Source organism: Leptosomus discolor, chromosome 1, assembly GCF_034619465.1.
Source record: "Leptosomus discolor isolate bLepDis1 chromosome 1, bLepDis1.hap2, whole genome shotgun sequence".
Lineage (NCBI taxonomy): Eukaryota > Metazoa > Chordata > Aves > Leptosomiformes > Leptosomidae > Leptosomus > Leptosomus discolor.
Window position 1 is genome coordinate 6909914 of NC_141391.1, and position 27434 is coordinate 6937347.

General features: G+C 40.2%; 1 protein-coding gene across 2 annotated transcripts in view; it reads left to right on the plus strand.

Moving 5' to 3' along the window:
* SYTL2 (synaptotagmin like 2) overlaps window positions 1-27434 on the plus strand; it is a 45655-nt gene that overhangs the window by 10941 nt on the left and 7280 nt on the right. The window contains exons 2-11 of one of the 2 annotated variants that reach the window (XM_086481679.1): window positions 1693-1841; window positions 4590-4725; window positions 10960-11032; window positions 12670-12769; window positions 13813-14697; window positions 15441-17151; window positions 20588-20691; window positions 21662-21715; window positions 22961-23008; window positions 24134-24228. In XM_086481679.1, the coding sequence (XP_086337805.1) occupies window positions 1693-1841; window positions 4590-4725; window positions 10960-11032; window positions 12670-12769; window positions 13813-14697; window positions 15441-17151; window positions 20588-20691; window positions 21662-21715; window positions 22961-23008; window positions 24134-24228 (3355 nt within the window). The remainder of the gene's footprint in view (window positions 1-1692; window positions 1842-4589; window positions 4726-10959; window positions 11033-12669; window positions 12770-13812; window positions 14698-15440; window positions 17152-20587; window positions 20692-21661; window positions 21716-22960; window positions 23009-24133; window positions 24229-27434) is intronic. The other variant, XM_009948942.2, reaches the window with a different exon arrangement.

The following is a 27434-nucleotide window of genomic DNA, read 5'->3' on the forward strand; positions in this document are numbered from 1 at the left end:
GTTGGCTCGTACCAGAATAATATGTTTGCTTGAGGACAGAGGGAAGCTACTGCTGTGTTCCTGCTCCAACTTGGAAGACCTGCAGCATGAGAAGTGCATATTTTGGCTCCTAGAGAAGCAGGGAGTTACAAGCAAGAAGGAGGGCCAAATTTTAAATGGCCCAGTAATGCTATGGACTGTTGAATCTTGGCATTAAAAATGCCCATAGTGACCTCAACTCCTGGCAGCCTCAACTGTGTGTAGCTCATTCAGAAGTTATTTACACACCTAGGAGGGACTGACTGTTGACAGTATTTGCAAAAAGAAGTTTTAGGTATTCAGATTCTAATATAGCTTGTGCATTCGAATAAGCCTTTTCATTTCTGGCCATACAAGGATGAAGGAGAGATTAAGTGATAGGTGAGAATGACCTGTCTTAGTGGGGGGGTTGGGGCTGGCTCAGTGTCTATCCTTCGCTCTGAATGATGTCTGTACTTGACAGTCAAGTCTACAACCTATAATAAAAGGACTGTCATCAGGGCTACTTGATTGCACTAGAAGTTCCTTCTAAACGCACGAGCAATATAAAACTGGCATGAACCTCCTTGGGATTGGACCAGATGACCTTTAAAGATCCTTTCCAACACAAACCATTCTATAATGGGCCATCAGGCCTGTGGAAGATAGCACCATCCCACAGCAACATGGACTGTATTTAGACTTAAAGTCTCCGAGTGACTTGATTTGGTTTGATTTCCCCCTTGGGCTTTGTTAGTAGGTTTTTGCTGAAGGAGAGGACATAAATGCAGAAGACAGATGAAGCCTGACTTGACCTTTTTTTTTATTAAGTACTCTTTAAATCTGTGCAGTAACTTTCCTGGTCTGCAGGTTAGTCTCCAGGCCACATATAAACATATGCCTAATGAGGAAAGAAAACAACCTCTCAAACTGCACACAGCAACTCCCGATTCTGTTAAAGTATGCTTCATAAAAGCAGGGTGACTCTGAAGCCTGAAATCAAATTATTAAAAATTTTCTTCACAGTATTTAAAATGGCTGCAGTTCATGCAATGGATACATGTAGATTAATAAACTGCACAAGCTTATTTTGTTGCTTCTTCCATGTGATGTTGTCTTCCTTTGTACCTCAATGTATTCATATAAGGATTTTTGTGTAACCTGTGGAAAAAATGGCACCATCTTTCCAGTGCGCTTTTGGAATGTGTGTGTAAAAGGAATGCCATATGAACAGCCTGAAAAGGCACCTTCTGAGCCCTAAAACAGCCATGGACTTAATTTTGGCACAGACTTCTTATGCTGCCCTGCTGGCTTATTTCAATTTTAACCTTGGAAACTGGCCTTTGGAGGCAAGAAGTCAAGATCTGCAGTTACTGGAGGCTTCTCCAGAGCTGTCTCTGCTTGAGAATTTATCATAACAAAGCATTTTTTTTAAGAGTTGCTTCAGCTGATGTTCTGAGGGTTGCAGGGCTGAGGTTCTTCCCTCTGCAGCTCATTGTCATCCTTCATAATTAAATGAGAATAACATTAAATAACACAGTAACAGAAGATGGAACTGGCATGCTGAGACAGTGTTAAAAAAACCCAAACAAAACACAACCCTCCCTCCCCAAAACCAAAAAATTCTGACTCTCATTCTGTTCACACAGGTGAGTAGATTGTGTATTTCATTTATTCTTTTTTCTTTTTCCCCAGGCATTTGCCAGAAAAAGTTAAAGATGATGTTCAACTAAAGAATATGAGCGGGCAGTGGTTTTATGAAGCAAAGTCAAAGAGGCACAGAGATAAGATACACGGAGCAGATATTATTAGAGCTTCCATGCGACGGAAGCCTGCCACTCTTGGTAAGCATTTGATTTACATCTTGTTTTGGAAAGGCTGACTCTTACTTAGCGAACCTCAGATGCTGTTGCCTGTGAAATGTGAGAAGAATATTGGTATCTCTAAAAGAAGAAAATGATGCAAAAAAGAGATTTCCCATGTGGTTTACAGTGTAAGCTTTCCTCTCCCCGGTGCTAGATATTAAAGTGAGAATTGTGTTCGATGAGTGCTAAAACGAGGGACTGACTTGTGTTTATATGTAGGACTGAGAGCCCTCTGCACTCCTGGACTGCATTCTCATTTCCATTTTTAAGGCCCTGTAAACTACCCTGGAACATGCAAAGAATCAGAGACTGAAGAAGTTGCTCTTTAGTATAGACTTCCAAGATTTTGGATGCTCAGTTTGAGACTCTGAGGTGTAATTTTTTTATTTATTTATTTTTTTATTTATTTTTAAGGAGAGAAAAGGTACTTTAAGTTGATTTGCAATGGTAGGGGGCCATAAGCTAGAGCTAGTGGTTACAACTGCTGAAATATATGTGCTGGGAGCTCTGGTGGCTAGAGCTGGCATCCTATGTCCGTGTTACTTTTAAATGCACCCGCCACCCCCCACATCATGGTGGGTGCCCTCAAATGATCTGTTAGAAATGTTTGTTAAAGCCAGCTGTGTTCATGTGCCAGGTAACAGTTGCAGACATTAATTTAGTAGTAAAGATAGGTAGTAATATGTTGTGTGTAAGCTAAGTAATGTTGACAAGCTTGGTGCTCACTTGATAATAAATACTATATTCTGAAACTTATTTAAAAATAAATCAGAATGTGGGAAGATAATGCGTTGTGTTTAACATCAGAAGTAAAGACAGTGGGTTTTTTTGAGAGAAACAAAACAAAAGAGTAGAACAGAAGAGCTGCTTTACTGGACCAGACCAAAAGCTCGTCTCCCCACCACCCTACCTCTGAGAGTGCCTGGCAGCTCCAGGATTGGGACCAGACTGCAGCCAATTGCACCTGAGACTTTTTTGAAATAGAGGAGATATTTCTGGATTATTTTTTTCTCCATTAATTTGTGCAAGAAGTTTTTTAAAGCCATGCCTCTAACTTTTACCATGTCCTGTCTGAGGGCTTTTTAAAATGTTTTTCCACGTAAGAAGTGACCGTTTCCTTTTCTGGTTTTGAACTGATCACCATTAACGTTATCCCTGGGCGAGGAAGTTAACAGTTGATTATATTCACAAAAATATATAGCATGCAGGATTTTATAGACTTCTATTATAAATCTCTCAGCATCTGACTTTCTAATCTGAAAAATCCTGGTCTATTTTGTCATTCTTTTTACAGAAAGTGATTTTTTTTTTTTTAAAAAGAAATTGACCTCCATCCCTTCTTAGTCTCCTCTAAGTCAAAAGGATTTTGTAGAACTAGAAGGGCAAGGCTCTTACTATTCTCACCAGATTGTACTGAAATTTGCAATCTTTATTCTTTTAAGTTGAATTAAGGGATTTTACTGTGTGCTAGTGAAGCAAGTTGGGTACTTCTCTCAATACTGTGAGTGGGCTACAGCTTGCTACTTTCCATAGGTTTTGTAACTACATTTAGTCTTTGGTCTAATCCTGCAGTGTTACACTTTCTCAATTCCTATATTCCCGGAGATAAGTTTGGATAATAGCAGTTTAGTCAGTTTGAGGTTACTGTGTGATGGTTTGGGGATTTTAAGTTAACAAAAAAAAGGCCTGAAATGGAAAACAATGCAAAAATTCTTAAGCGGCTAGTGTGGTACGTTTGTGATTTTTGGCTGGGTTTGGACTTGAAGGTTATAAAAATCAGCTGTAAAATTCTAGCTAAATTTTACAGTAACTTAGAGCTTAAAGGAAAGCCCTTAAAGCCATATTATCTTAAAGGAAGGTTAATTACTCCTAATCTTACTACTTGAACAAAGGGGCGTGCTGGTACATTCAGAACTATGTGCAATTGCTTGGTTTCAATGACTCATTAGATGTCAAGATATTTTTGCTTGCAGTTACGGATAGCAAAAGTGAGAGTAAAAATCTTGCTTATTTTTGCACACAAAGACATTTTTAATTTCTAAACTGTTGAAGTACAAAAAGCAGTAGAGGAAATAATGTAAACTAATGTTTGGACTCTGAAGAGGTTTATCAGAATAGGATTCTGTCCCACCCCAAAAAGAAATGCAAAAGTACTTGCATTTGCTGAATGAGTGGGGCATTTTGTTTGGTGGGTTTTTTAATACTTACCTTCTTAATGTCTTGTGATATTGTGGTAATTCTATCCATAAAGGACAAGGCACCTGCTTAAATGAGAAAGTTATGACCAACTTCTAATTTACTGCTGTAGGAAGAGAATAATTGCCTTGTTTAACTGAATTTCAACATATTTTTCAGTTTCCTGTGATTTAATTTTTTTGTTTCCTCAGGACAGTGAGGTTGAATTTTCAATGTTTATCTAGCTGCAAAAAGGACAAGATCAGTCTTTACCAGGGTTGTTGTAGAAAACTTCTCCATTTAGGATCATTTTAAGGTGTAAAGCAGACATACCTGGAGTAGTGGAGTGAAGTATTCAGAGCAGTATGTGATGTTTCTAGTAGCATTAAAAAAAAAAATCATTCTTCAGAAGACACTAGACCCACTTCTGTACATAAGTGGAGTATGGTGGACTTTGAAATAGCTGTAGGACTGGATGCAAATACTTGTATTTACTTAAGAAATCCTGTATGAACATATGGGAGACAACAATGGTTTTGTTTCATGTTTTAGCTGAAGTGAGTCAGAACAAATCAAACAAAGCAAAGAACAGCTGGGTAAGCAACATTAATAAAGAAGTCTTTGTGCCACCAGAGCTACATGGCATTGTGGAGCATCAAGAAGAAGAACAACTGAAATCTAGTTCAAGGTAAGCTGTCTGTTTAATCACACTTTGTATGTATATATATGATGAAACATGTGAGCTGTAAATTCCATCCAAAATATCGCTTCTTACTGCAAAGGTCATCAAATGTTTCCTCAGTCTTGCCCAAGGAATCCGTGCATCTGAAAGACTGACAAATCGTAGTCATGCATTGTTAACTTTGGCTTACCTCTCCAAGGAAGAAGTTGTCAGTGGTGTACAGAATGGTCCCACACATGTCCTCGTGTCACAACTCAGTCTGGCTCCCAGAAGTGAGACCAGAATTTTCTGGTTAGAATGTTTGGCCGTGATCAATCCTCTGCAGTTAGTAACAGGGCGACAATAACCTCTGCATCTTTTCATTCAGGTACTTAACGAGGCCAGACTATTGATTCAGCCTGAATCTTAAGCTTGGATCATACAAAGAATCAGAGACTGAGAAATTGCTCTTTAGAATTTTCCAGGTTTTTGGGTGCACATTTTAAGACCTCTGAGACTTTTTAAGGAAACCAAATGTATTTCAGGGGAAAGAAGCAGAATCTTTGGATACTTGAGGAAAATAAGTCAGATTCTACCAAGAAAAATAAATGTCTTTCTGGAAGGGAGAGTCTTCCATTCAGAGTAAGGCAAGCCAGTCAGCTTGGATATGCCTGAATGGCTACAGTAGTTGCAGGAAAGCTGAATGATAAGTTGTTTCTGAACTACGGAGGATTTTGTATGAAGTCACTGTATCTCAAGTCTGTAAACATCCCGAACAACTCCCTTTTGCTTTGAAATACCGAGCTGATTTCTGAGAGAGACAGACATGTCTTCTCCTTAAAATACTTACATGTAATTCATTGGCTGTGTGAAAAGCTTTCAAAACCCTGCTTTTGAAAAGGAAAGTGCTGATCTCTTAGCTGGGGTGGCAGCAGGTGGAAATGAAATGTCTTTAAATGTCCAGATTGCCTCAACACCATTGAGGCACCAAGACCCAGGGTTTAACACAGGTAGCTATTGTTTGTCCTTTCAGTGAAGAGTGAGGTAGGAGCCAGAGTTACTTCTTAGGGTGCCTGTTTTACTTCTGGTTGTGCCGTTGATCAGCTCTGTAACCTTTGATTCTCTTATCTGTCTTCTAAGTCCTTCTCTGTACGTCATCTTTTTTTCTTTGCAGCAAGGCTTGTCTCCTACTATGCATTTGTACAGTATCTAGTAGCAGTTGAATCTTTCACTTTCGTGGTCTGCAAACTGGGCACGCACGTTCATGATGAACGGCACCAAAGGTTGGTGTAAGTCTTAACAGCTCTGGCTTGCGTTGCTGGTCTATCTTACCCTTTATGTGTCATTATCAGTGAACTCAAAGGAGTATTTGTGTCAACCACATCTGAAATTGTGCTGAAAAAGGTCAAATAAACTGCTTTGTTGTAGACTTCCCAAAAAATGAAGTTGTACAGTAAGGGTGATAGAGGTTGCTTATCACAAGAAAGATCTTCGCTCCACCCTGCACCCCCCACCCCCCACTCCCCCCCAAGTTGGCTGATAACGCTGACAGTTAGTTGTTACTGAATGTAGGTTTTTTACAGGTGGCTTTTACCATCACGAATTTTGATGGAGTTATTTCTTTACAGAGGGCCCAAGACATGCTGCTGTTTAATATATGTTTTGGAATATTTTGCATAGCATCTTACACATCAGGAAAAGATGATGATACTTTAAAAGAAGTTGAAGCCCTATAATGTTGTTCGTAACATTACAACTTCATAAATTGTCTGTGACTGATAGAGTGATACATTTCATAAACTGCCAGAGCAGCCTCTTCAAAAATATATAACATAATGAGGTTTAAGAACACTTAGGCAATTGTTTGGAATATGACTGGCTTGATAGTGGGCTTTTGGGGTGATTTGATGACTTATTCCAGGTTACAGCTATGCAAAACTTGATAATTATTATCCAGGGCCCTTTCCTGCCCTTTGCTTCAAATTGTGCCAGAAAGTAAGCAGCCTGTATGCCTTGTGCATGTGTGCTCATACTCTCACCAGTAGCTCAAGATCTTCCCTCTAAAGCAAGCTCATACAGCCCAGAATTTATGAGACAATTGGAAGTGGAGCTTGGGAAGTGACTTATGCAGGCTGGATGCTTACTTGCATTTACTTTGCATAAATACTTGATTAGGTGTCTCAGACGATTTGCTTCTGAAATGTCGAAAGCTGAAGCAAGTAAACACGGCAGGACTGTGCAATTCATTGCTTATGGTTTCAGTATGGATTTGTTTCACTATGGCTGAGATCAGTCTACACATCATTGCATGTGGGAAATTGCAGGAGGTGTCATGTTTTTAAAATACTCTTCCTTTCTCTTCTCTTGATACTGGACTTTGAAAGAAACTGGTCTGACATGGCTGTGGGCCTGTCTCTAATGGCAGCAGCTGATCAGGAGTCAAAGGGAAACACAATGCTGGGAAAGCAATGTCACCACCAGTTGCGGTGGGAAGGGAAAGCCTAGACACCACAAACATTTAATTTGGCTGTTAGAACAGCAGAGCCACAAGGAATTAATTGACTCTTCCTCTTGCAATGCAGTAGTTTTAGCATGGCTAGAGCTAAGAGGATGAAAGAGTATCGGGAGCTTGGGACTGCGTAAAGTGAGTTCACAGCTTCTAGTGTCCAAATGCTATATGTGGTTCGAGCACTTGGACTTTTAAAACATTTTAAAGTGATACTTTAAGGGTAGGTTTGTGGGAGTTGTGGGGTTTAGGGTTTGGGATTTTTTTCCCCCTCCTTCTTCCTTTAAGAATAGGCTTGAGGCCAGCACTGGCTTGCAGGCTTTGCATAAACTGAACAACTGCTAACCTGAGGATTGAGACCAGGAGATCTATGATGACAAATTACCCAGACGTTTTTTGTTCTGGATCCTGTTCTTAAATAAAACCCCCTGATTTTTACTGAATGTGAAGAAAGTTAATTTCTGATAGGTCTGTTTGTAAACTGCTGAGGGTCAAATCCAGCCCTGGGGCCAGTTCAACTGCTGTTGAGTCAGGGTGCTGCTGTATTAGGTGGACCAGAAATCAGCCCACAACTATATTCTTAAAATTAGCATATTGATCTTTATCCCTACACCCCAAATACCTAAATTCAGTAGTGAAGCTATGGATGATTTTTTTTTTCCTTGGGCGTTATATCACTGTGGTATTTCTCTTGCATACCAGAGCCTTTACAGGCCAGGTGTGTGAAGTATCTTTGAAGGCGTAACCTTGCACAGAATGACTTTTCATAGGGTGACTCAGACTGTCAATATTACCTCTGTTCAGTGATACCATCTGTCTATATGCTGAATCTCAAGAAAGGGCGATTTTAAAGGGGTTTTATCTTTCAAATTAAGTTTTGTAGGTTGTTTTCTTCCCTAGGCTAGAAAATATTCTCAGCCTACATTGAACAGATACAAGTGTGGGTCCTAGAGCTCTGCAAGGTGAAAATTTGCACAAAAGCTCTAATTTGTAAAACCCTCCTAACTTTTCTATTTTCTAGAATAAAACGGGTGCTGGGATACCTAGATAAAGATATTTTTCTGGAGTACCATTAAATCACACTAGTTTTACTCACACCAGATTCTCTGCCCTTCAGGATGAGACCAGGAAAGCTTATTTTTTGGAATGGGAGGCCCTTTCTGAGTAGACTGTATTGACAATGCCTTCAAATCTATAACCCCTTTCTCCAGCTTTGCTCCTGCCTTTGCCCTGTTGGCTCTTGGTTCCTATCCAGTCTGTGTGGAACTTTGTTTTGCTGAATTTCAGTGCAGAAGTGTTTTTAATCTGGGTTTATTTATCAGTTTGGCTTCATACACTCTCTTAAATTGGCCTTGTGAATGCAGCATATGTGGGAACTGTTTGTTCAGTTTTCCAGTCTGTATGAGTTGAGGATAAACTCATTTTCAGACCCTTTATTGTGAAACTTAGTTATAGGATCCTGGATGTGTTTTTTTTTCCTCTACTTTGTTTTCTTTAGAGCAGGGTTTCCAGTGTGTAATGCCAAATTAAAAACTCTTTAATTATTCTAAGGTAAGTCAGAAGTAGTATTGCATTAAAATATTGAGGGATTATGCAAGTGTTCAATGAGACTTAAAGTTACCTCCCCAGCTGTAAAAACTGCAGACCAAAGAATGTCTTACGGGCTTCTTGCAGCCCAGGGTACATTACAGTACTTTCCTTGTTTAAAATGAGGGAAGGGTTGAAGTATTCATGACCTAAACCTTAAAAAAAACCAACCAACCAAACCCAAACAAAAATCATATTTGTCCTGTTGGTTAGTAGGTGGTGTAGATGAGACACAAAGTGCAGGAGCACAGAGGTGCTCTTAAAAACAAAAACACAAACTCAAGTGCTTTATAAAAACAAGAACACAAAGTTCAACAGAACAAAGTTTCTTTAAATATATGTATTTCCATACTTAAAAAAAAAAAGAGTATTAGAACTAAGGTTAAAAACTATAATGTGAAATATTTTTGAAAAGAAAGTAAAGGTTGCAATATTGACCTCTTTGAGAACTAGATTTTTTTAATTATTATTTAGGATCAGAGAAGAATGAACAGAACAATAATAACCTGTTATGCCTGGTGTGTGCACGTAAGAGGCTGTGGCTGTTCGTGTTGAAATATAAGAACAGTTTATTTTTTCACCCATGAGATAGTTTCCATTACGAGATCCTTAACTTTGAATCACTATGCAGTGCTCAACCAGAAGAGCAAAGAAGAGATAAAGAAGTTTGTAGCTCGGATTACAACTGTTTTTTTTTCCCTAGTCTTATATTCAGGCCGCTCATTACTGTGTCATCTTATTTTCTCCATAGTGATGTTTTTCCCTTTGTAAGATGGAAGTGATGTCACTTCTCGGGCACACTTAGCAGGCCAGAGGCCAGTAGCCTTTCAAGGGTGGCTTCCAGACTTTTCTCCTAAACTTCAAGGTTAAATGTACAGCACCTGGAGAAGATAGGAAAGTGTTTCTTTCCTCAGCAGGACAGGCTGTTGCCAGTTACATGACTGGGGAGATCTTTGTCCATGGGAGGAGGCAGCTTCTGTTTGAAACTGAACTTCTTGAGAGCTGGGAGTTGTTTTCTTGTCCTGAGATACCACATCTGCCCTCAAAAGTGTTGTCTCATGGCTCTGCTACTTGCCAATCAATATCTGAAGGTCTTTTCACCCATACCAAAGATCACTGACCAAAGAAATATTCAGTATTGGAATCTCCTTGTACATGTATATTGAAAAAAACATAGGAGTTGCTTTCCTTTCTAGCCTGAGACCGTGTTTCCTACCTGGAGAATATTAATTTTTCCTTCCTTGTACTGTTTTCCCCATCCCCCAAATCATAAACATGTAAGTTGGTTAATGCCAGCATTTTCTTTATAAAATTAAGATACTGAAAGTGGTTGTTATATGAAGACCATATTTAAAACCATATCTAACTTCCACCTTCAAAAAACAAATGTTTTTCCATATCTGAGATGTTTAGATAAACTCAAATTATAAATATCTGATTGTTTTGGGAAAAAAAAACCTTGTTTTATTTTGCAAATGGATGAAGTATTTCTTGATATAATGTAGAAGCTGTCTCTTCTAGCTGTTTTAATTTCTCCTTACCTGGGCTGTACTTAGTCAAGACCCCACAAGTAATAACTTACTTCACTTATGCTATCAAACCATAGATCTTTTTTTTTTTTTAGATCTTAATTGAAAGAACAGCTTATAGCTGTACCTCTGAGGGAATGTGCTGTCGTCTGAGGCATGTCACATCTTTGCTATAGTGGTGATGGGGTTCCTCTGATTTTTCTGACTTTGGACACTTTGCAAAACTGTTGTTTACCAGATTTTGGCACTTTTCTCCGCTTTGATCTCAGTCCTAGAAGTATAAATGTAGGACAAAAATGGAGACAGCAACACTGATTGGAAAGTGGCTATATTTACATAAAGCTTGCTCAAAAGTCTCAAAAGATATTAAAAATGTGGTTTCTGTCATGCCAAGTAGAAGTTGTATTGAATTCTTTAACAAGCAAATAAATTATTGCAAGGAAACAAAGCAGTAAGAATATCCCTTTGCTATGGAAAGGAGATTTGCTTCTAAATCTGATGGAAACAGGCTAAATTTAAAACTTTAGCACCAAGAGGTTATATTCAAGTATGTATAAATGAATCTTTATTTTGCCTTTTTCAAAAAGGCTTCAAGTGATGTCATGTTTACTGAAGTTGTTACATGCTTTCTCTTTGCAGTTCTAAGCCAGTAACCTCTCTGTTAGACAAACCAGAGGAAAGACCTGTGAAGGCAACAGTCTCGCCAGTAAAGGTATGACTGGTATTGAATACAGCAGGAGCTATCTTTTACATTTTGTGTGTTCTTTGCTTCAGTGGTAAAGATAATTAAAGATTTGAGGAAGAAAGATAATAAAGTGGAAAAAATGAGTTATTTTTTGTTTTGGAGGGAGATAACTGAACCCTCTAAAAGTTCAGCATTAAAGCACTGTTACAGCTACAATCAGTGTCTGTCTGTGCTTGGCATTATTTCCAGGCTCTTCAGCCACTAAAAAGAATTGTCCTGCTGTGTTCTTCTATCTCTAAAGTCACAGAAATAAAGATAAAATTATTTAACTTGCAACGACTTGGGATTTTGGATCAGTCTAGATGGTCACACTCAGAGTCATGGTCAACAGCTCCATGTTCAAGTGGAGACCAGTGATGAGTGGTGTTCCTCAGGATCAGTATTGTGACCGGTGGTGCTATTTAGCATCTTTGTCAGCGACATGGACAGTGACATTGAGTGCACCCTTATCAGCTTTGCTGATGACATCAAGCGGAGTCATGCAGTCATCACGCTGGAGGGAAGGGAGGCCATCCAGAAGGACCTGGATGGGCTGGAGAGGTGGGCCCGTGCGAACCTTGTGAGATTCAACAAGGCCAAGCGCAAGGTCCTGCACGTGGGTCGGGGCAACTCCAAGCACAAATACAGGCTGGGTGATGACTGGATTGAGAGCAGCCCTGAGGAGAAGGGCTTGGGGGTGCTGGTGGATGAAAAACTGAACATGAGCCAGCAATGGGCACTCACAGCCCAGAAAGCCAATGTCATCCTGGGCTGCATCAAAAGCAGCGTGGCCAGCAGGTCAAGGGAGGTGATTGCCCCTCTCTATTCTCTGGTGAGACCCCACCTGAAGTACTGTGGTGAGCTCTGTGGCCCCCAGCATAAGAAAGACACAGACCTGCTTGAGCAGGTCCAGAGGAGGCCACAGAGATGATCAGGGGGCTGGAGCACCTCCCCTGTGAGGCCAGGCTGAGAGAATTGGGGTTGTTCATCCCGGAGACGAGAAGGCTCTGGGGAGACCTTAGAGTGGCCTTCCAGTGCTGAAAGGGGGCTGCAGGAAAGGTGGGGAGGGACTCTTGATCAGGAAGGGTAGTGATAGGATGAGGGGTTAACAGTTTCAAACTGAAAGATGGGAGATTGAGATTAGACATTAGGAAGAAGTTCTTTACTGTGAGGGTGGTGAGACACTGGCACAGGTTGCCCAGGGAAGCTGTGGCTGCCCCCTCCCTGGCAGTGCTCAAGGCCAGGTTGGATGGGGCTTGGAGCAACCTGGTCTAGTGGAAGGTGTCCCTGCCCATGGCAGGGGGTTGGAACTAAATGATCTTCAAAGTCCCTTCCAACTCAAACCATTCTGTGATTCTATGATTTTTCAAGTCTCTTAGTGGTGGCTTATCTCTGCTGTTGGTGACTTCAAAAAGAACAAGATGGAGCTATCACTTGCACTTCTGATAGTTCCCTGGTTCATATTGTTTAGGTTTTTTGTCACGTATCCAATTTAAGAGCCATGCTTTCAGATTCTTTGCTGACAAGTTAGTGAGGCAGAGGAAGTCACTGCACTGTCATTTATTTTGTTAAGACTGTACTGTTAGAACAATTTGACTGTAATTATAATGTTCATTCCTTTTTAGCAAAGGAGAAATCCATTCAATTCCACTGCATCAGGTGATAACTTGAACAGTGGGGAATCAGAAAACAGACCAGCCACCCTACCTCAGCTATCAAGGAAGGGTAAATATACTTATTTAGCATATGACTGTGAATTTCTTGGTGGTTTATAGGGAAATTATTTTTACTGTCATTGCTTCTTTTTGCAAGATATCAAAACCTGTTTTATCTTAACTACTGAGTTGTCAAGCAGTTCACATCAAATCCCATGTAAAACGTGTGAATACACTTAGGAAATGGCTGCTTATGTGAGTAAATGGGGTTTGCTTCCTTTCTTTTACTCACAGTTCTAATCGGTAGTAAGAACTCAGAGTGGGCTGTTTATCCTGAATTGCTATTAAGAGAACAGAGAAATTTCCTTGAATTTGGTATAGTTGTCTTTATGACCTTCCAGTCATTGCTGCTATTGGCTCAACAGAAGAAGCCTGACTCTCTTTGATCTTTATTATTCTCCTTTGTTTTCTCAGTCCTGCGTGTTTTTGAACCCTCCCTTTCCTGCAGTATTGTCTGCAAGCAAGTAGATGAGTGATGATATGTCACAATGCAGGCATTTCAGGTTGTAACTTACAGGCTCGTATGTGGAAATTGCTCTCCTGTCTCTGTTACGAAGCTTGTTAACAGGAAAAAGGAAGACTTGCACATTAGGAATAAAAAAAATTGAATCTCTCTACTGGGAGTTCACTTCTTCATTTTACCTTGTTCCATATGAATGTGGAAATAGCCTGGTTTTATTTCTGTAGGTTGCTGTTTGTGTTCTGAGCCTGAAGAGGTTTATGTATATTCAAAAGCCGCCCTTCCCTGCAAACTTTGTCCCTTGCAGGAGTAATGCTGATCAAAAAATTTGGTGTGCTCTCTAGCTTTGGAATTGTCAAACAGTTAATATTTCTAGAATAAGAAATAACTGCAGGGTTTTTATTGCTGAAACTTCCTATTACATAGAAATGAAATCAACACCTATGTTGAATTTCCACCTGTGTCTTACTGCAGATGTTTTTAATAAACCAATATAATCAGTGCAGTCTAGATCTGCACTGTGTCATACCCTTCTGTTTATGCAGATGAATGTCCTGTAAACTCATGATTTCTTCTCTATATGTGTCTTACAGAAATATTATCTCTCTCAGAAGAGAGCCAACCTAAGCCAAACTTACAAAAGGATGAAACAGAGAAACAGAAGAAGCCTTCTGTAGGACCTGCTGATGAATCGCAGAAAGGAGTAATTAAACAACCTATCCCAAAAGCTAGAAAATTAATTCACAAAGCAACAGATTCTGTGTCACAAAGAGAAGAGTTTGTTCCAAAACCAGATAAACGGACTGAGAGGTTTAATGGCATTGGTACACCGCCCAGGGGCATTCTCAAGCGCAGTTCAAGTTCAAGTTCCACAGACTCAGAAGTTCGTGTTAGTCAGATGTTAGATGTTCAGAAAAAGAATGGTCTTCCTACTGCTACTATTTTTGAAGGAGAGGCTGAGAAGAACTCTCTTACAGAAGAAGCGGAAGACTCTGCACAAATTTCTCTGGAAAAACTAAAACAAGTGAGGTTTTCGCCTAGCACGGGTAAAGGAGAACCTCTGCAAAGCCCACAGCTACACCATGGTAGAGAAACAGGAGAGTTTGATTTGTTAGAATCTGATGAAATAAAGAGCAGTGGAGGTGATGCTGTTAGATCAGATTCATTTGGGAATAAGCAAATTTCTGCTGTAAATCCTTTGGGAACTTATTCAGCAGCTTTACAAGTAAAACCAACAATAGAGGGCTTACAAGAAGATACATCAGCACCCATCCCTTGTGACACTAATGGGTCAGTCTCTCTGGTTAATAAAACCTTGCAGACAAAGACAGCTACTCCTAAGAAACTTGAAACTCCACAGAAGACCTCCAGCAATATCCTGCCAAATAGCAATAATGAACTGAGTGTTGATGAGACACGTGAAAATAAAACCAACCAGATCTTGAGCCATGAATCAAAGTCAGACAAAAACTGTACTGGTAAGAAACTAATCGGAGTGAAGAACAGAATGCAGTAGCATGTAGCATGTATTCATTAATGTTTGAATTCCTTGTATTTAAGAATTAACAACTAGGAAATGGAAATAGTAGGAATGTGCTATATAGTGCAGAATTAAACTCTAAATCATGTTTTTGTATTTTAATGCTCTAATGTAGTCAGTGTTTTTTAGATGATGCTTCTATTGGTATTCTTAAGAATTAACAATCAGATCAGAGCCTGGATAGGCACCTTTATTGTGTATGATGAAGATGAAGTGATGGCATTTGGATAAAATTCCTGTCATAAGGCCTGGTAGATCTGTCTGCACTGGAACTGAAGAATTTTTGGTGTACTGCTGTTGGCTGTCCCTGGTAGTAATCCAGTTGTGACTTGGGGATTTGCTTGTGGGACTAAACACAAATATGCTGGGTTGTGCCCCTCGCAGCCTGGACCCCCTTCAGCGTAGACATTTCCTTTAGAAAGGGGATAACAAATCTTACCTGTTTGCACTCTCAAAAGTGATATGATCAATCTTCCAGTAAGATATCTCAGTGCAGGAATTTACTTTTCACTCTGTTGCCTGCAGTATGATTCTTTCCAAAAACACAAGGACAGAGAACTCTTCTTCTCTGCTAAGAATTAAAAAAAAAAAAAAAAAAATCTGAGAGATTTTTCAAGCCAGACCAAACATTTGTAGAGTCATGTGTCTGATGCCTAACTGGTAAGTTTGTTTATGTTGTAGATGAACATCAGCTTTCTGCTAAGACAGAAGCACATGAGGTGTCAAGCACCAGTTCTACAAGTCTTCAACAAGGTAAGCCTGATCTTGTTGAGGAGCCAGATGCTAAAACTACTTTCAAGCCTGACAAACATGCTGATGAACTCATGAAAGATGCTGATGAATCTGTATCAAAAGTTATAGATTGGTTTAAAAGAAGTTCTGGTACTGAAGATAGGAAACATGCATCAGCCAGATCCCAAGGCAGGGAACCCAAAGAGGAAATGGACTTCTCATCCAGAACCTCAGTTCTTCCCACGGAACACAGTGGGCCTAGCACGGATGGAGAAGCCAAAATTACAAAAGAGTTACCGTTTGGAAAGATTAAACAATGGAATAGTATTTCGCCAATGTCATCTATTTCAGAAGGTACACAGCTGATACAAGAGAGGATGAAACCCAAGAAAGGAGAAGAGAATGAGGAGCAAAATGACAAATCACTAACTGAATTTGACTGTACAAGAGTTGAAGAAAGAGATTGTGGTCAAGAAATAAAGCCACAAAATAAAAAATCAAATTTCCTGGAACATCAAGAACACAAGCTACCAGCTCAGAAATGTGAATCGGAGAAGGCAATACGAGAAAAAAGAAGAATAAAGGAGATCAGAGCATTCTGGGAAAGAGGTAGCACTATCCCCAGTCACGGAGAGAAGGAACTTAGTATCAGTACTAATGCATCAGGTGGTGGCACATTGAAAGGTCCCAGAGAAAGTGACAAAATAAAACCTACTGCAGTATGCCTACCTAATGGATTGGATGATCAAAGCAAGAATCTGGTAAGAAGTGCTGAACTAAGCTGTGCGAGCCAGGCTTCAAGAAATGAACATCAAAACTCTTTTGAGTTTGGACTAGGCCATGCGGTTGAAAAAATAGAAAGAACACTTCCATCTGATGGTGAAGTTCATGAATATACAGTATTGCCAAAAGCCAGTAACTTGCAGCCAAGAGTTGGTGCCACTTCAGCTTCCCCAGGAAGCAAAGACAAGGAAGCACTTAAAGGAGAAGCTGCTGCTTGTTCCCCACAGAAGCACAGCTTCCAGGTTTTGTCTTTAAAAGCAAAAATGAAAGAAAAGTCCAAGAATCAAATTTCAGATCCTTCACAGTTCCAGAGTTTGAGAAACTTCTGGGATACTGGAGTTAAATTACAGAATAGCACTGATAGGGGAGATGTTTCTTTGCTAAATAATATTAGTTCAATAACCTATGAAAGAAAATCAAAGGAAGATAAAAATGGCAGAGATAATGTGAGTAAGCAGGAGTTAATTCAACAACAAACCCAAACATCTGAGAGAGAAAAACCACAGAAATTAGATTCTGTGACATGTGAGCTGCCTCTAGAATCGCCTACCCTGAAAGGTCTGAATGTGACACACACAAAAAACACAGACTCTGTCTGGCGGGACAGGAAACCGGTTATCTCAAAACCCCAGGAAAAGATGGGTCTTCCAGAGCAAGAAGTTGAAGAATGTATAAAAAAAGGTGTTGTTTCATCAGAAGAACATCATGTTTCCTTGCAGTTGCTCCAATCACCTGGTGATAAAGATGCTTTAAAGGAAGCAGTAGATGATGGGCTATGTTCACCTATAGAAAAAGTGGGGAAAAAGACTACTCCACTAGATGTCAGTCTCCCTAAAGAGGAAGTTGCAGAGACTGTGGATAAGGTGGTTTTACCTAAAGCTGAGCCTGACATATTCAAATTAGGCCTAAAGAAGTTAGAAAAGGAAGCCTCTGAGATGTCATGTAGCTTGAACCAAGAAGAAAATGTTTTGAAAGAGACAACTTTTCACTCAAATCGGTGCAGGGTTGTTGAAAGAACAGTAGCACAAAGCCATGACACTTCTGCTGATCAAAAAGAAGAAATGAGCAAAAGCACAGGAAAAATGAATGTGCCATCAACAGATGAGCATGAGAGCAAAAAAGGCCTCAGGAAACTGTTTAGGGAATTTGAACCTCTCTGTCTGCGACATCAGACAGCAGACAAGGGTAATACTCTTGAGGGTTCTCAGAGTCCTCAAGCTGATTTGCAGAACCTGCTCAGAGAAACCTTTGCATCTCAACCTTCTGAATATACAAGGGTGGGAATGAAAACTTTCAATGACATGAATAGTGTATCACGAACTAATTGTAGTGTAGAATCAACATGCCAGGAAGATACTGGTCAGCCTGAAGAGGTCAATGAGACCACAGAAAAGTCTGTTGCCCCATCCAGGGTCAGTGGCTTGAGTTCTGCTTTAGAGAAGCTGATGAAGGAGGCCTCTGAAGCACCACCTCCCAAACCAAAACGTGCCAACAGCACAGTACAGAGGACCGCTGAGGTGGAAGTTAAAAGCAAGACCTATGAGCATGATGGAGAGTTGCTGCAGGAAATCAGTGAGACCATAGAAAAGTCTGTTGTCCCATCTGAGGTTGGTGGCTTGAGTTCTGCTTTAGAGAAGCTGATGGAGGCCTCTGAAGCACCACCTCCCAAACCAAAACGTGCCAACGGCACAGTACAGAGGACCGCTGAGGTGGAAGTTAAAAGCAAGACCTATGAGCATGATGGAGAGTTGCTGCAGGAAATCAGTGAGACCATAGAAAAGTCTGTTGTCCCATCTGAGGTTGGTGGCTTGAGTTGTGCTTTAGAGAAGCTGATGAAGGAGGCCTCTGAAATGTCACCTCCCAAACCAAAATGTGCTGACAAGGCAGTACGTTGGCCTGCTGAGGTGGAAGTTAAAAGCATGACCTATGAATGTGATGGAGAGTTGCCACAGGAAATCAGTGAGACCATAGAAAGATCTGTACTGTCCAAGGCTGAATATGAAGTATTTGATGTTAATTTGCAGAAATTACTGAAAGAGGTCTCTGAAATACCATCTTCTGTGCTGGAAAATATGGATAAGAAAGTGCAAGGTAAAATACAGACTAGTCAAAGTGTGCATGCTCCCCATCAACAAGAGAGAGATCCTCCTCAAGAAATACAAGAAACGATAGAAAGAAGTTCTGTTTCAAATATTACAAAATTCAGTGAATTCAGTAACTCTTTAGAACAGGTTGTTCAAGAAGCATCTGAAGCTTCACCTCCAATACCCAAAGAGTTATATGAACAAGAAAAGTTTGGGGGTCATATGTTTCCATCACAAAAAGAGACACTATTTGTGACAATGTCACGGCCATACAGTGCTTTAAGTAGCTATCATACACCGATGAAGATAGCTATCAAAGGGGGAACTCCAGAACAAAATATCAAAGCTTCAGTAAACTATCTTGCAGTAAGTGAAACTGAAGCTTCTGATCTTACTAAAAGAAATGGAGCTATTAATGAAATGGAAAAGAGAAACATGGCTCCTGTTGATCTTCCTCCCTTGGAAGGAGAGACCGATATGATTGCAAGCAAGCCATTCAAGCTAAATGAAAAAGGAAGGAGAGATGAAAGCATATCCTTGGATGTCCCTGAAAATAATTCAGAATTTAAAGCACTGTTGAGATTCAGAAGAGCAAGCACGCCACTTAAAGATGAAAACGACTCACCCCAGCCAGAAGGAGCTCAGCTATGCCTAATGTCACAGCATGAGGGTAATGATGAAAAGGAAGGGGATGGCTCAAATTTGGGATCGAAGTTTTCAGATGAAAACTCAGAGTCTCACTCTGGAACCAGCAGTTCAGCTCGTGAGCTGTTTGATTACTAAAATGCATGGTGCTGGGTTGTTAAACATGGCTACAATTTTTTTGGCAGCCAACTTGAAATATGTTAACCCAAAGTCTGTGTGATACTTATTTCTTAATTGAGTGCTTTGGATATTTGTTCAGGAAGAACTAATTAAGTCCTTTAATTGGATGGTGTTTGACAAAGACTTACTGCATTTGGGTAAGCCTCTTCGGTAAGGGGAGCTTAGCAGCATGAATCAATTGCCTCAGTCTTCATGATTTAGCCTTTTCTTCCTCTGCTGTGACATCACCTTCAAATTATTAACATTGTAACATTGAAAATCTGGTATTTCTTTTAAATATACTGGATTAAAAGAGGCAAAAAAAAAAAATAATCAGCGGCTGACTGAGTTTGTTCTTTAGTTTGACCAGTCAGTCTTCAAAAGTAAATACTTACCAGTGGAATGGCTGGACATAAAGACGATACCAATACTCTGTGCTACTTCATTTAGCATTGCTGCCTGTTGCACTGGAAAGTGGCCATATAAACAAAGGGGTCTGTTTACCGGGGTTCTTACTGATTGTTTGAATGGCAGCTCTAGTCAATGCATACAGCGTGATAGTCATCGAAGAGCTTAAGGCAGAGGAGGTAATTTAACCTTTCTAATCTGATCCTGAGAGACTGGGAGGATTTTCTTCACCTGTAGAATCTGAGAAATCTGTGAAGTTTCCAGGGCCTGCCAACTACTCTTGAGCCTATTTTGAAAGTGAGATTCCAATGGAAGTCAGGAAAAACTCAAAACAAATAAGCAAAAATGAAACAGAACTTGTTTTTTACCCGTAATTACAGACAGCAACGCTGTAAGGCCTGGTTGGTTGGCTGATGGGGAGGAAAGCGAGCTAGGGAGGAGAGACAGCCTTAGAGGTTTCTGAAGGAGCTAGATCTGTCTTGATTCTGCCCTTGCAAACAATTGCATAATTTCAGGGATCTAAATATCTTCACAGCTGAGTGTTTTTTGTGGTTGTTACTCAAGTATTGAAACAAAATTACTTTCACTGGGCGGAAAATATAATAGACAGATTTACACAGATGGAAAAGTTAAAGCTGTTAACTTTGTGCCAATTCATAAGATGGTTATGAAATGGCTAAAGTCTGAGTTTATCCTATATTATTCTTAGATAATTAAGTGCCATGATTGCCCCAACCCCCTTATTAGTCAGTATGAACAGAGATACCTACACAGGGCAAACCAACCAACCTGCCTCTCTCTGCTGATGGCCGAGAGAATTGAGGCAGACAAATGGACACTTAAAACTAGGCATTTATTTTGTTTGCTTTGGATTTATTTTGTGTTGTCACTGAATGTTTCCTGTCTTTGCTAACAGTCAAAATAAATTCTCATGAGAAATCCATGGCTGGTTTTTTTAGTGACTTGCTTAAAATGGCCCGTCTGTGTGTGCAGTGTTCATGTGTTTTGTCTCGTAACAGGTTCAGAAGAAGAATTAAGCCCTGTTTTGATGGCTTTGAAAAGGAGTGCAGATAGGAAAATGCCTTCCAAAAGTCTAGAGGACATTCCATCAGCCATCTCAAGTGAGCACAAAGCTTGTGTGTGTCTCCCGTGACCCCAGTTTGGCTTAAACGTGTTCATGCTAGTCTTCCATACAGCTTTGCCAAGTAGTGTTTTTGTCCTTGTTTCTCCATAAGCCCTATGGAGCTTGTACTGTAGAACTGAATTCTTCTCTTGTATGGTTTAGTTTTCAGTTCTTTGTGTTAAGTTTGAAACAGCACTGGTCTATGAAGCAGACATCTTCCAAAAATGCACTGTGTTAATCGGTGATGAACTGTTTCTTGGCTAGTTTTTCAATAGTGAAAGTATTGGCAGCTACCCAAATCAGTAATGAGCAGCTACTGCCACTGCCTCCTGGCTGCTTGGTGGGTCAAATCAGTAGACCATGGAAGCATGAAAAAATCATCGTAGTTTAGTAGTGTTTCACCTGTGTATTATTATAGCAGTTATTATACCAAATTCACTTTAAGGGAATACAGTGAGACAAGACTGTACTTAAAATTCATTCCTCACTTCCCTCTGTAGCCTCCTAGGATTGTTTTTAATGATTACTCCTGTCTCCCTTCACCCCGCCCCTGACTGTTTTCATGCTCATCTCGTGTCTAACGGGGAGGACATAAACTGAACTTAGATCCGTAAATGGAAGTGTGGAGGTGTAGATTTTGAAAGATGTTGGCTATGGTTGGCAAACTACTCTTCTAATACTACTTACGCTATTGCTTGCTTCTGACTAGTTTCTAGGTTTCAGGTATGCACTAACAGTTGCAACAGCACGCTGATAGAACCTGTGTCAACAAGAGGCTGCTGCTTGGATGTAGGCTTGAAGTAGTGTGTGAAGTAGAAAGCATCTCTTGAATTTAACCATTCCCATGCTCTGCTGGTTTGTTTGGGGTTTTGTCCTCATTACTCTTAATTCTGCGATTACCACTGCCCTCCGTTTTACCACACTGAACAGCGAAATTTCTAACTGTGTGTTACTTTTTTCCTGCACAGATAAAGGAAAAATAAATAATCCAAAGGAAGAATTAGCTCTTAGTGCTGAAGATGGTAAATATCTTTTGTGTCTGCATGGTAGTTTGTTGTTTTTTTCAATGGCCTCTATTTGCTAGTGAAGGATTTTTTTTAAAAACCAAGAATTGTATTGCACTTTTAGATTTGATTAACTTCAGCGTGACTGAAATGCTTCTGTAGAATTTTGCTGTGTTGTTTTATTCTTGAGGAATGTACTTCTGTTATGTCCTGCTGTATCAGTGGAAACTCTGTGCCACCTACCAGTGCCTTATTTTGGCCTTTGGTCTTTCAGCCTATGAAACAGTCACTAAAATCATTGAGAGCTTTGAACATTGGCTCAGTTGAAAGATTTGGCCTAAGTAAACACTGAATTTGTCTGTTCATCTGTTGCATTATATGACGCAAGATGACTTTTGCTAGTGCAAAATACCCTTCAGAGTACATCAGTTGAGAAGGAACCTCTCTTGCAATCCCTCTCTCAATCCAGCAAAGTAGAATTACAACAAGCAACAGATGAACTGCTAAACTGGCTACTGTTGACATCATCAGTCCATTGGTGCATTACAGATGCCTTACTGTTAAATTTTTCTATATCCTTTAGAAATTCCAAATTAAGCAAAATAAAAGTGAACCTGCTCCAAGAACATGTCAAGATGAACACAATAGAAAACCATCCACTAACATTGAATACAGTGGAATATAACACGCAGTTCTTTATTTACTGCATCGGAGCACTACAGTTTTAAAAAATAGTTGTGCGCAGTCGTGCTTAGTGACACGTTTTAGATGATTTAAAGCATTTTGCATGTTAGCAGCCTATAGTATAAACAGGATGATCATAGCATAATAGGATGCATGCAATGTACGGTAAATTAACAGGACCGAAGTACTGTACTGCACTTTGGTCTCAAATGGAGACCCCTGCCAAAAGCGTGTTTGGACTCTGCAGACACTTATCTGAAAAGGGTGGGGGTTTTTTGAGTTAAATTTATTGAGAGTGAAGTTTTGAAAAAATGGCCCACAGCCAAATCGATAGCTGTACAGACAGAACAAAGCAAGTTCTCTTGAAAATACTGTTCATCTTGTTGCTTTGCTTAGCTTGTACACTCGGGTTACCTTTGTTCTGATCCAGCTCCTCAAAGGAGGACAGTGATGCAAAACAAACACGTGGGGTCTGGGGAAGTCAAAAACTTCCCACCTATAAAATATATTGATGCTCTTTATAACATTGCAAAACTGTTTCTGCTACTGAATGACTGTTGTCAATACTGCACTGAGCAGGTCCGAAACCTGATCAGCATCAAGAGAGGAATGAAAATGCAGCAGGAAGTGAGTAATAGGATTCTTCCAGCAGACAACGGGGAGAATTCTCCACTGATATTTAAACTAATACATTAAAAATGCTTTTTTAATTTAACAACTAACAAGTTAAACATCTGGACTAGATACTTGCTCAGTGGGACAACTGCATCTAACTGCATACTCACAATAACCGATATGTTGAGCACTATTTGAGCTTCCACAGCAAGAGCTTTGCAAAAGCTTAACTCACACCTTGCAAACAATCCCGTGTGTGCAGTGTTTCATTTTATGCAATAGATATGTGCCCCTGTAGCTGGCTGTTTGTTGCCAGATAATTATCTGTCGTACTGTGTTGGTGCATTTCACAGTGTGTCTCCAGTCCAAAGATACAGAGCTTCAGTGCAGTATTAAATATAAGAAGTGGAGTTAGAGCCTGGAAAATGCTGAGAATTGTGGGGTTACTGCAAACTGGATTTTTGCAAGGCTAGCTTGTGCAATTAAGCTTTGTACAGTGAAAGAGCATAGAAGAGAAAATTTGGTAAAGATATACAAAAGCCGAAGAGATGGGCTGCAAAAAAGTGCATCATTAATGAGAGATCTATCTTATAATTAACTAGGAATACTTGAAACTTCCTTGTTCAGGTCTAAAAATTGCTTGATTTACACAACCGTTTCTATTGCAATTAATTAGACTGAGTAGATAAAAGAGTTTGGCTTGTACACTAACTTCTTACCAAGAACTGTAAGATGACTCTGATGTCAGTGATGGTATAGTTAGTGCATGAGCATGCTTGTCCTTGTTCTAAGAAGAAAATCTAGAAGGTAAAGTGAAAATGTTTTCTTCATCATATTTGATCAGAGTTTGCTTGCAGCATCCAGGCTTGTACATCATGTCAAGCAATGTAAACATTTCTGCTCCTGCCAGAAAGTTCTTTGGTCAGTGTTATAGGAGGTGTCAAAGTAGATTATCCTTCCTAATGACAGCTTCTCCAAGTCCTGGGGCAGGGGGGTGGGGGGGAAATCTTGTCTCCGAGTTCTAAACTGGTCGTGCATGTCTTTCATCTGAAGTTGTTTCTAACCATGTCCTGTTACGGGCTCGCTGTTTTGATGTACAAATGTATTTTTGAAGCCTTTTGAATTGCTGCTCTTCAGTTTCCACAGTGCCTTCACAGCCAGATAAGCTGGTTTCCAATCCTGAAAAACTCAAAGGACTGAGCAAGTCAGTACCATCATTCCTACAGGAAGAGGTAAGTTCCATCTGTGAAATCTTGTAACTGAAACTTTTGATTTCTCTTGCGTTTTGCATTTGTCAAGTAGTGCTTTTCAGGGTCTGCCAAGGCAGTTTACTATTGGATCATGGCATGCAGTTGAGCTTGTGGTGCAATAGTCAGGAGATGATCCCAAACAACCTGTGGCTAATTAACCTTTCAGAAGCTCCTAGAGGTTTATTCTTGCTGTACAGCTCAACATACAGAGCATGCTTTATCTAGGAGATTGAAGCATAGTGAATGCTTGCTGTTATTGCCCAAAGGCAATGTCTAGCCTTAAACTAACCTCAGAACATACCTCTTCAGAGCCTAAGATCTAAAATGAGTGTATAGGACCATAAGAAAGTCACCATCTAATAACCCTGCTCAGAGGGTTATTAGCTTGGTGTTCTGCTTAGGGGACGTAGGTTCAGGTGCCAGGCTATTAAGTCCTTGGAAGTGAAACTTCAAAACTTCTAACATACTGTGCTTGTAATAGTAATAGCCTGTAAGTCTATTATCTTTACTATTGTTGTTGTTATCCTCGTCATCATGGTGTGGGCCTTGGAATAAGCTCTGAGGCCGTATTTGAGTCTCCTAAAATGACAATGAAGTTTGAAAGTGATAAGTGATTTGAACTGCCTGGTCTAGGACTTCCCAAACAGTCAGTAAAGAGAGGAGAGGAGACCGTGTTTAGACCAAGCATGAACCTCCTACCATAAATGCCTAAAAGAGGCAGCTCCATTGGGCACAGGGGACAGGAAGCTCTGGAGAATAGGAAATACCTCGCCATTGCTGAACTTGGATAACACCGCAGATTTTTTTTTCCTTTTTTTTTTTTTCTCTCTTGAGTGCCATAGTATGAATGTGAATGTGTATGGCAAATGTGCCAGCAAAACTCCCCCTGCCCCGATCTGTTAGCAAATGGTTGTACAAATGCCTGAGTCCTGTCGACGAGGGGTGTGTATTAGTGGGCACAGAAATTTGGGGCATAGATATCACAAAAATCCCTCTGTGCTATAAAATGAGGAACTGCAGCTTACCCCAGCCGCTATCACTCTAACTGCAGCATGAGCATCAATATTTTGGATTATTTTTCTAAAAACATGTGTCTAAAAGGACTGAAGGGTCAGAATCAGGAATATGTCTTGCCCTACTCCCTCCTAAAGTCTGAAATAACCAAAATGTGGTGATACAGGTTTGATTAATCTTGCATTAAGTGCACATGAATTACACCTCTTCAGTTAAAGATTCTCTAAAATTACACCATCCTAATGCCCCTTCAGCACAGGAAACTTAGTTCTAAGGCTGTTGTGATATGCCCATGGTGCAATGTTAAGATTAACATTTTGAAGCATTAGAATTGGGATACCACACAAGCCTAAAATGAGTATCTGGGCATCTAAAACCAACCAGTTACGGCCTCTGTAAGAAGCCAAATAAAAAGCTTACTCATGTGGGTTTTGAATGAAACAGTCCAACAAATACTTGAAAGCCAAAGGACTATATGTAATCAGTCTGGTCATGGTAGGAGGGGTTTGGGGATGGTTCCTACTGATATTCTAAGAAATTGTCAGCGCTCAAATATGTTTATTCTGCTCCCTCAATTTATTTTTAAAGTTGTGCTTAGTCCCAATACAGTCTTGAGTTATCAGGCTCACAGGCTCTATTACAAGACATGCATGTCCACGCGTGCACACACACATACACACACATGTGTATATATATATTAAAAAATAGTGCATATATATGTAAAAATAGGGTGTATGTATATCACGTGCTGGTTCTGCCTTGGAGTTTATCATCACTGAAGTACCATCTGGCCAATACGAAGCATGAACCTAATGAATGGATAACATAAATCTGGTACAAACCACAGGTTAGAAATAAGCATTATAGACACCATCTAGTCATGATTGTATTAACACTCATGACTATGTGCTAGTTCAGTTCTGGAATTATTTTAAAAATAATGAATTCTGATAATAACATACTTTCTAAACACAAAGAATTCTCTTAGAGTACTGGTGTCTCTTCCTTCTGCTTAAAAGAGATAACAGCCTAAAAAATTAAGGGTTCTGTACTTGAGAATAGTAATAATATCCTTATTTAACATTTGGAATGAACTTGGAAAACAAAAAACCACACACGTAATGTCATGCAGTCACCCCAGTGCTTAATAATTCCTTGTCTCTGAACTTCCAGACATTCCACAAACCTCCACGAGAAGGGCTTTGACTGTTCCCAGCCAGAGAGCAGGCTTTGCAGAGCAAATTAAGGACAGGGTTGAAAGTAAGCAGAACTGGGTTCAGTCCTGGATCTATTCTGCTGCTCTGTGGACAGCAGCTAAAATGGTCTTTAGGGAAGCCATATATCCTTCCTCTGTAAGAGGGTTTAGGGCTTTCCTGCCTTTTAAAGAGTCTGTGTAACAGGACTGATTATCCACACTGCTTGACTGTTGCTTCACGCCCTGGATTTATTTTGGACAGTCTGAAATAACGCTCTCCAAAACAATTTTTCTCCCAAGGACCATTATCCTAGGTGGGATGGACATTAGTCGGGCCTTCCCTTTGGCCTCTGAACTGGGGAACAATCCTGGCCTGCTTCTACTTAGCAGTGTAGACATAGCCAGAGAAGCTACAATCAGTGGATCTTTATAAAGAGTTATTCAAAATGCTTATGTGCTAGATATTTTTCTCTATAAATATTCATTTTCTTAATGTGTGTAGAAATTGTTGTTTACTAATCGTGCATCTGTTAGTAGAAGATCTATGACAGCAGTTCAAAACTGTATGAGGAGGGGGGGAAGCCTTGTAAATTGTTCATGGGTGGAGTACAACAGGGAGATGATGCTTTCTGTAACAGCTTGCATAGGAAGATGCCAAGACACTTGTGGGAAGTAAAGCATCGATTCTGTCGTACAGTGACAGCGCTGAGGCAGACCGGGGTTGTAAGCACGTAACCTGACAGCCACCGAGTAAACCAAAGCTGCAGTTCCCTGGTGGAAAAGCAGGGCCCTGCTTGCCCTCTTGTGAGAGAGGCTTTTTGCAAAAGCCGTCCGCTGCATCCAGCGCTGTTGTACTGTGCGTGCTGCCTGCCGGCTGGCTGCCTTCAGGGCAGAGGGTGCGGGATGGGTGGTATCTGCTGTATAACAGAAAGGGACTGGTAAGAGACCTGAGCATTATCGCTTGCTTAAGTTTTTGCGT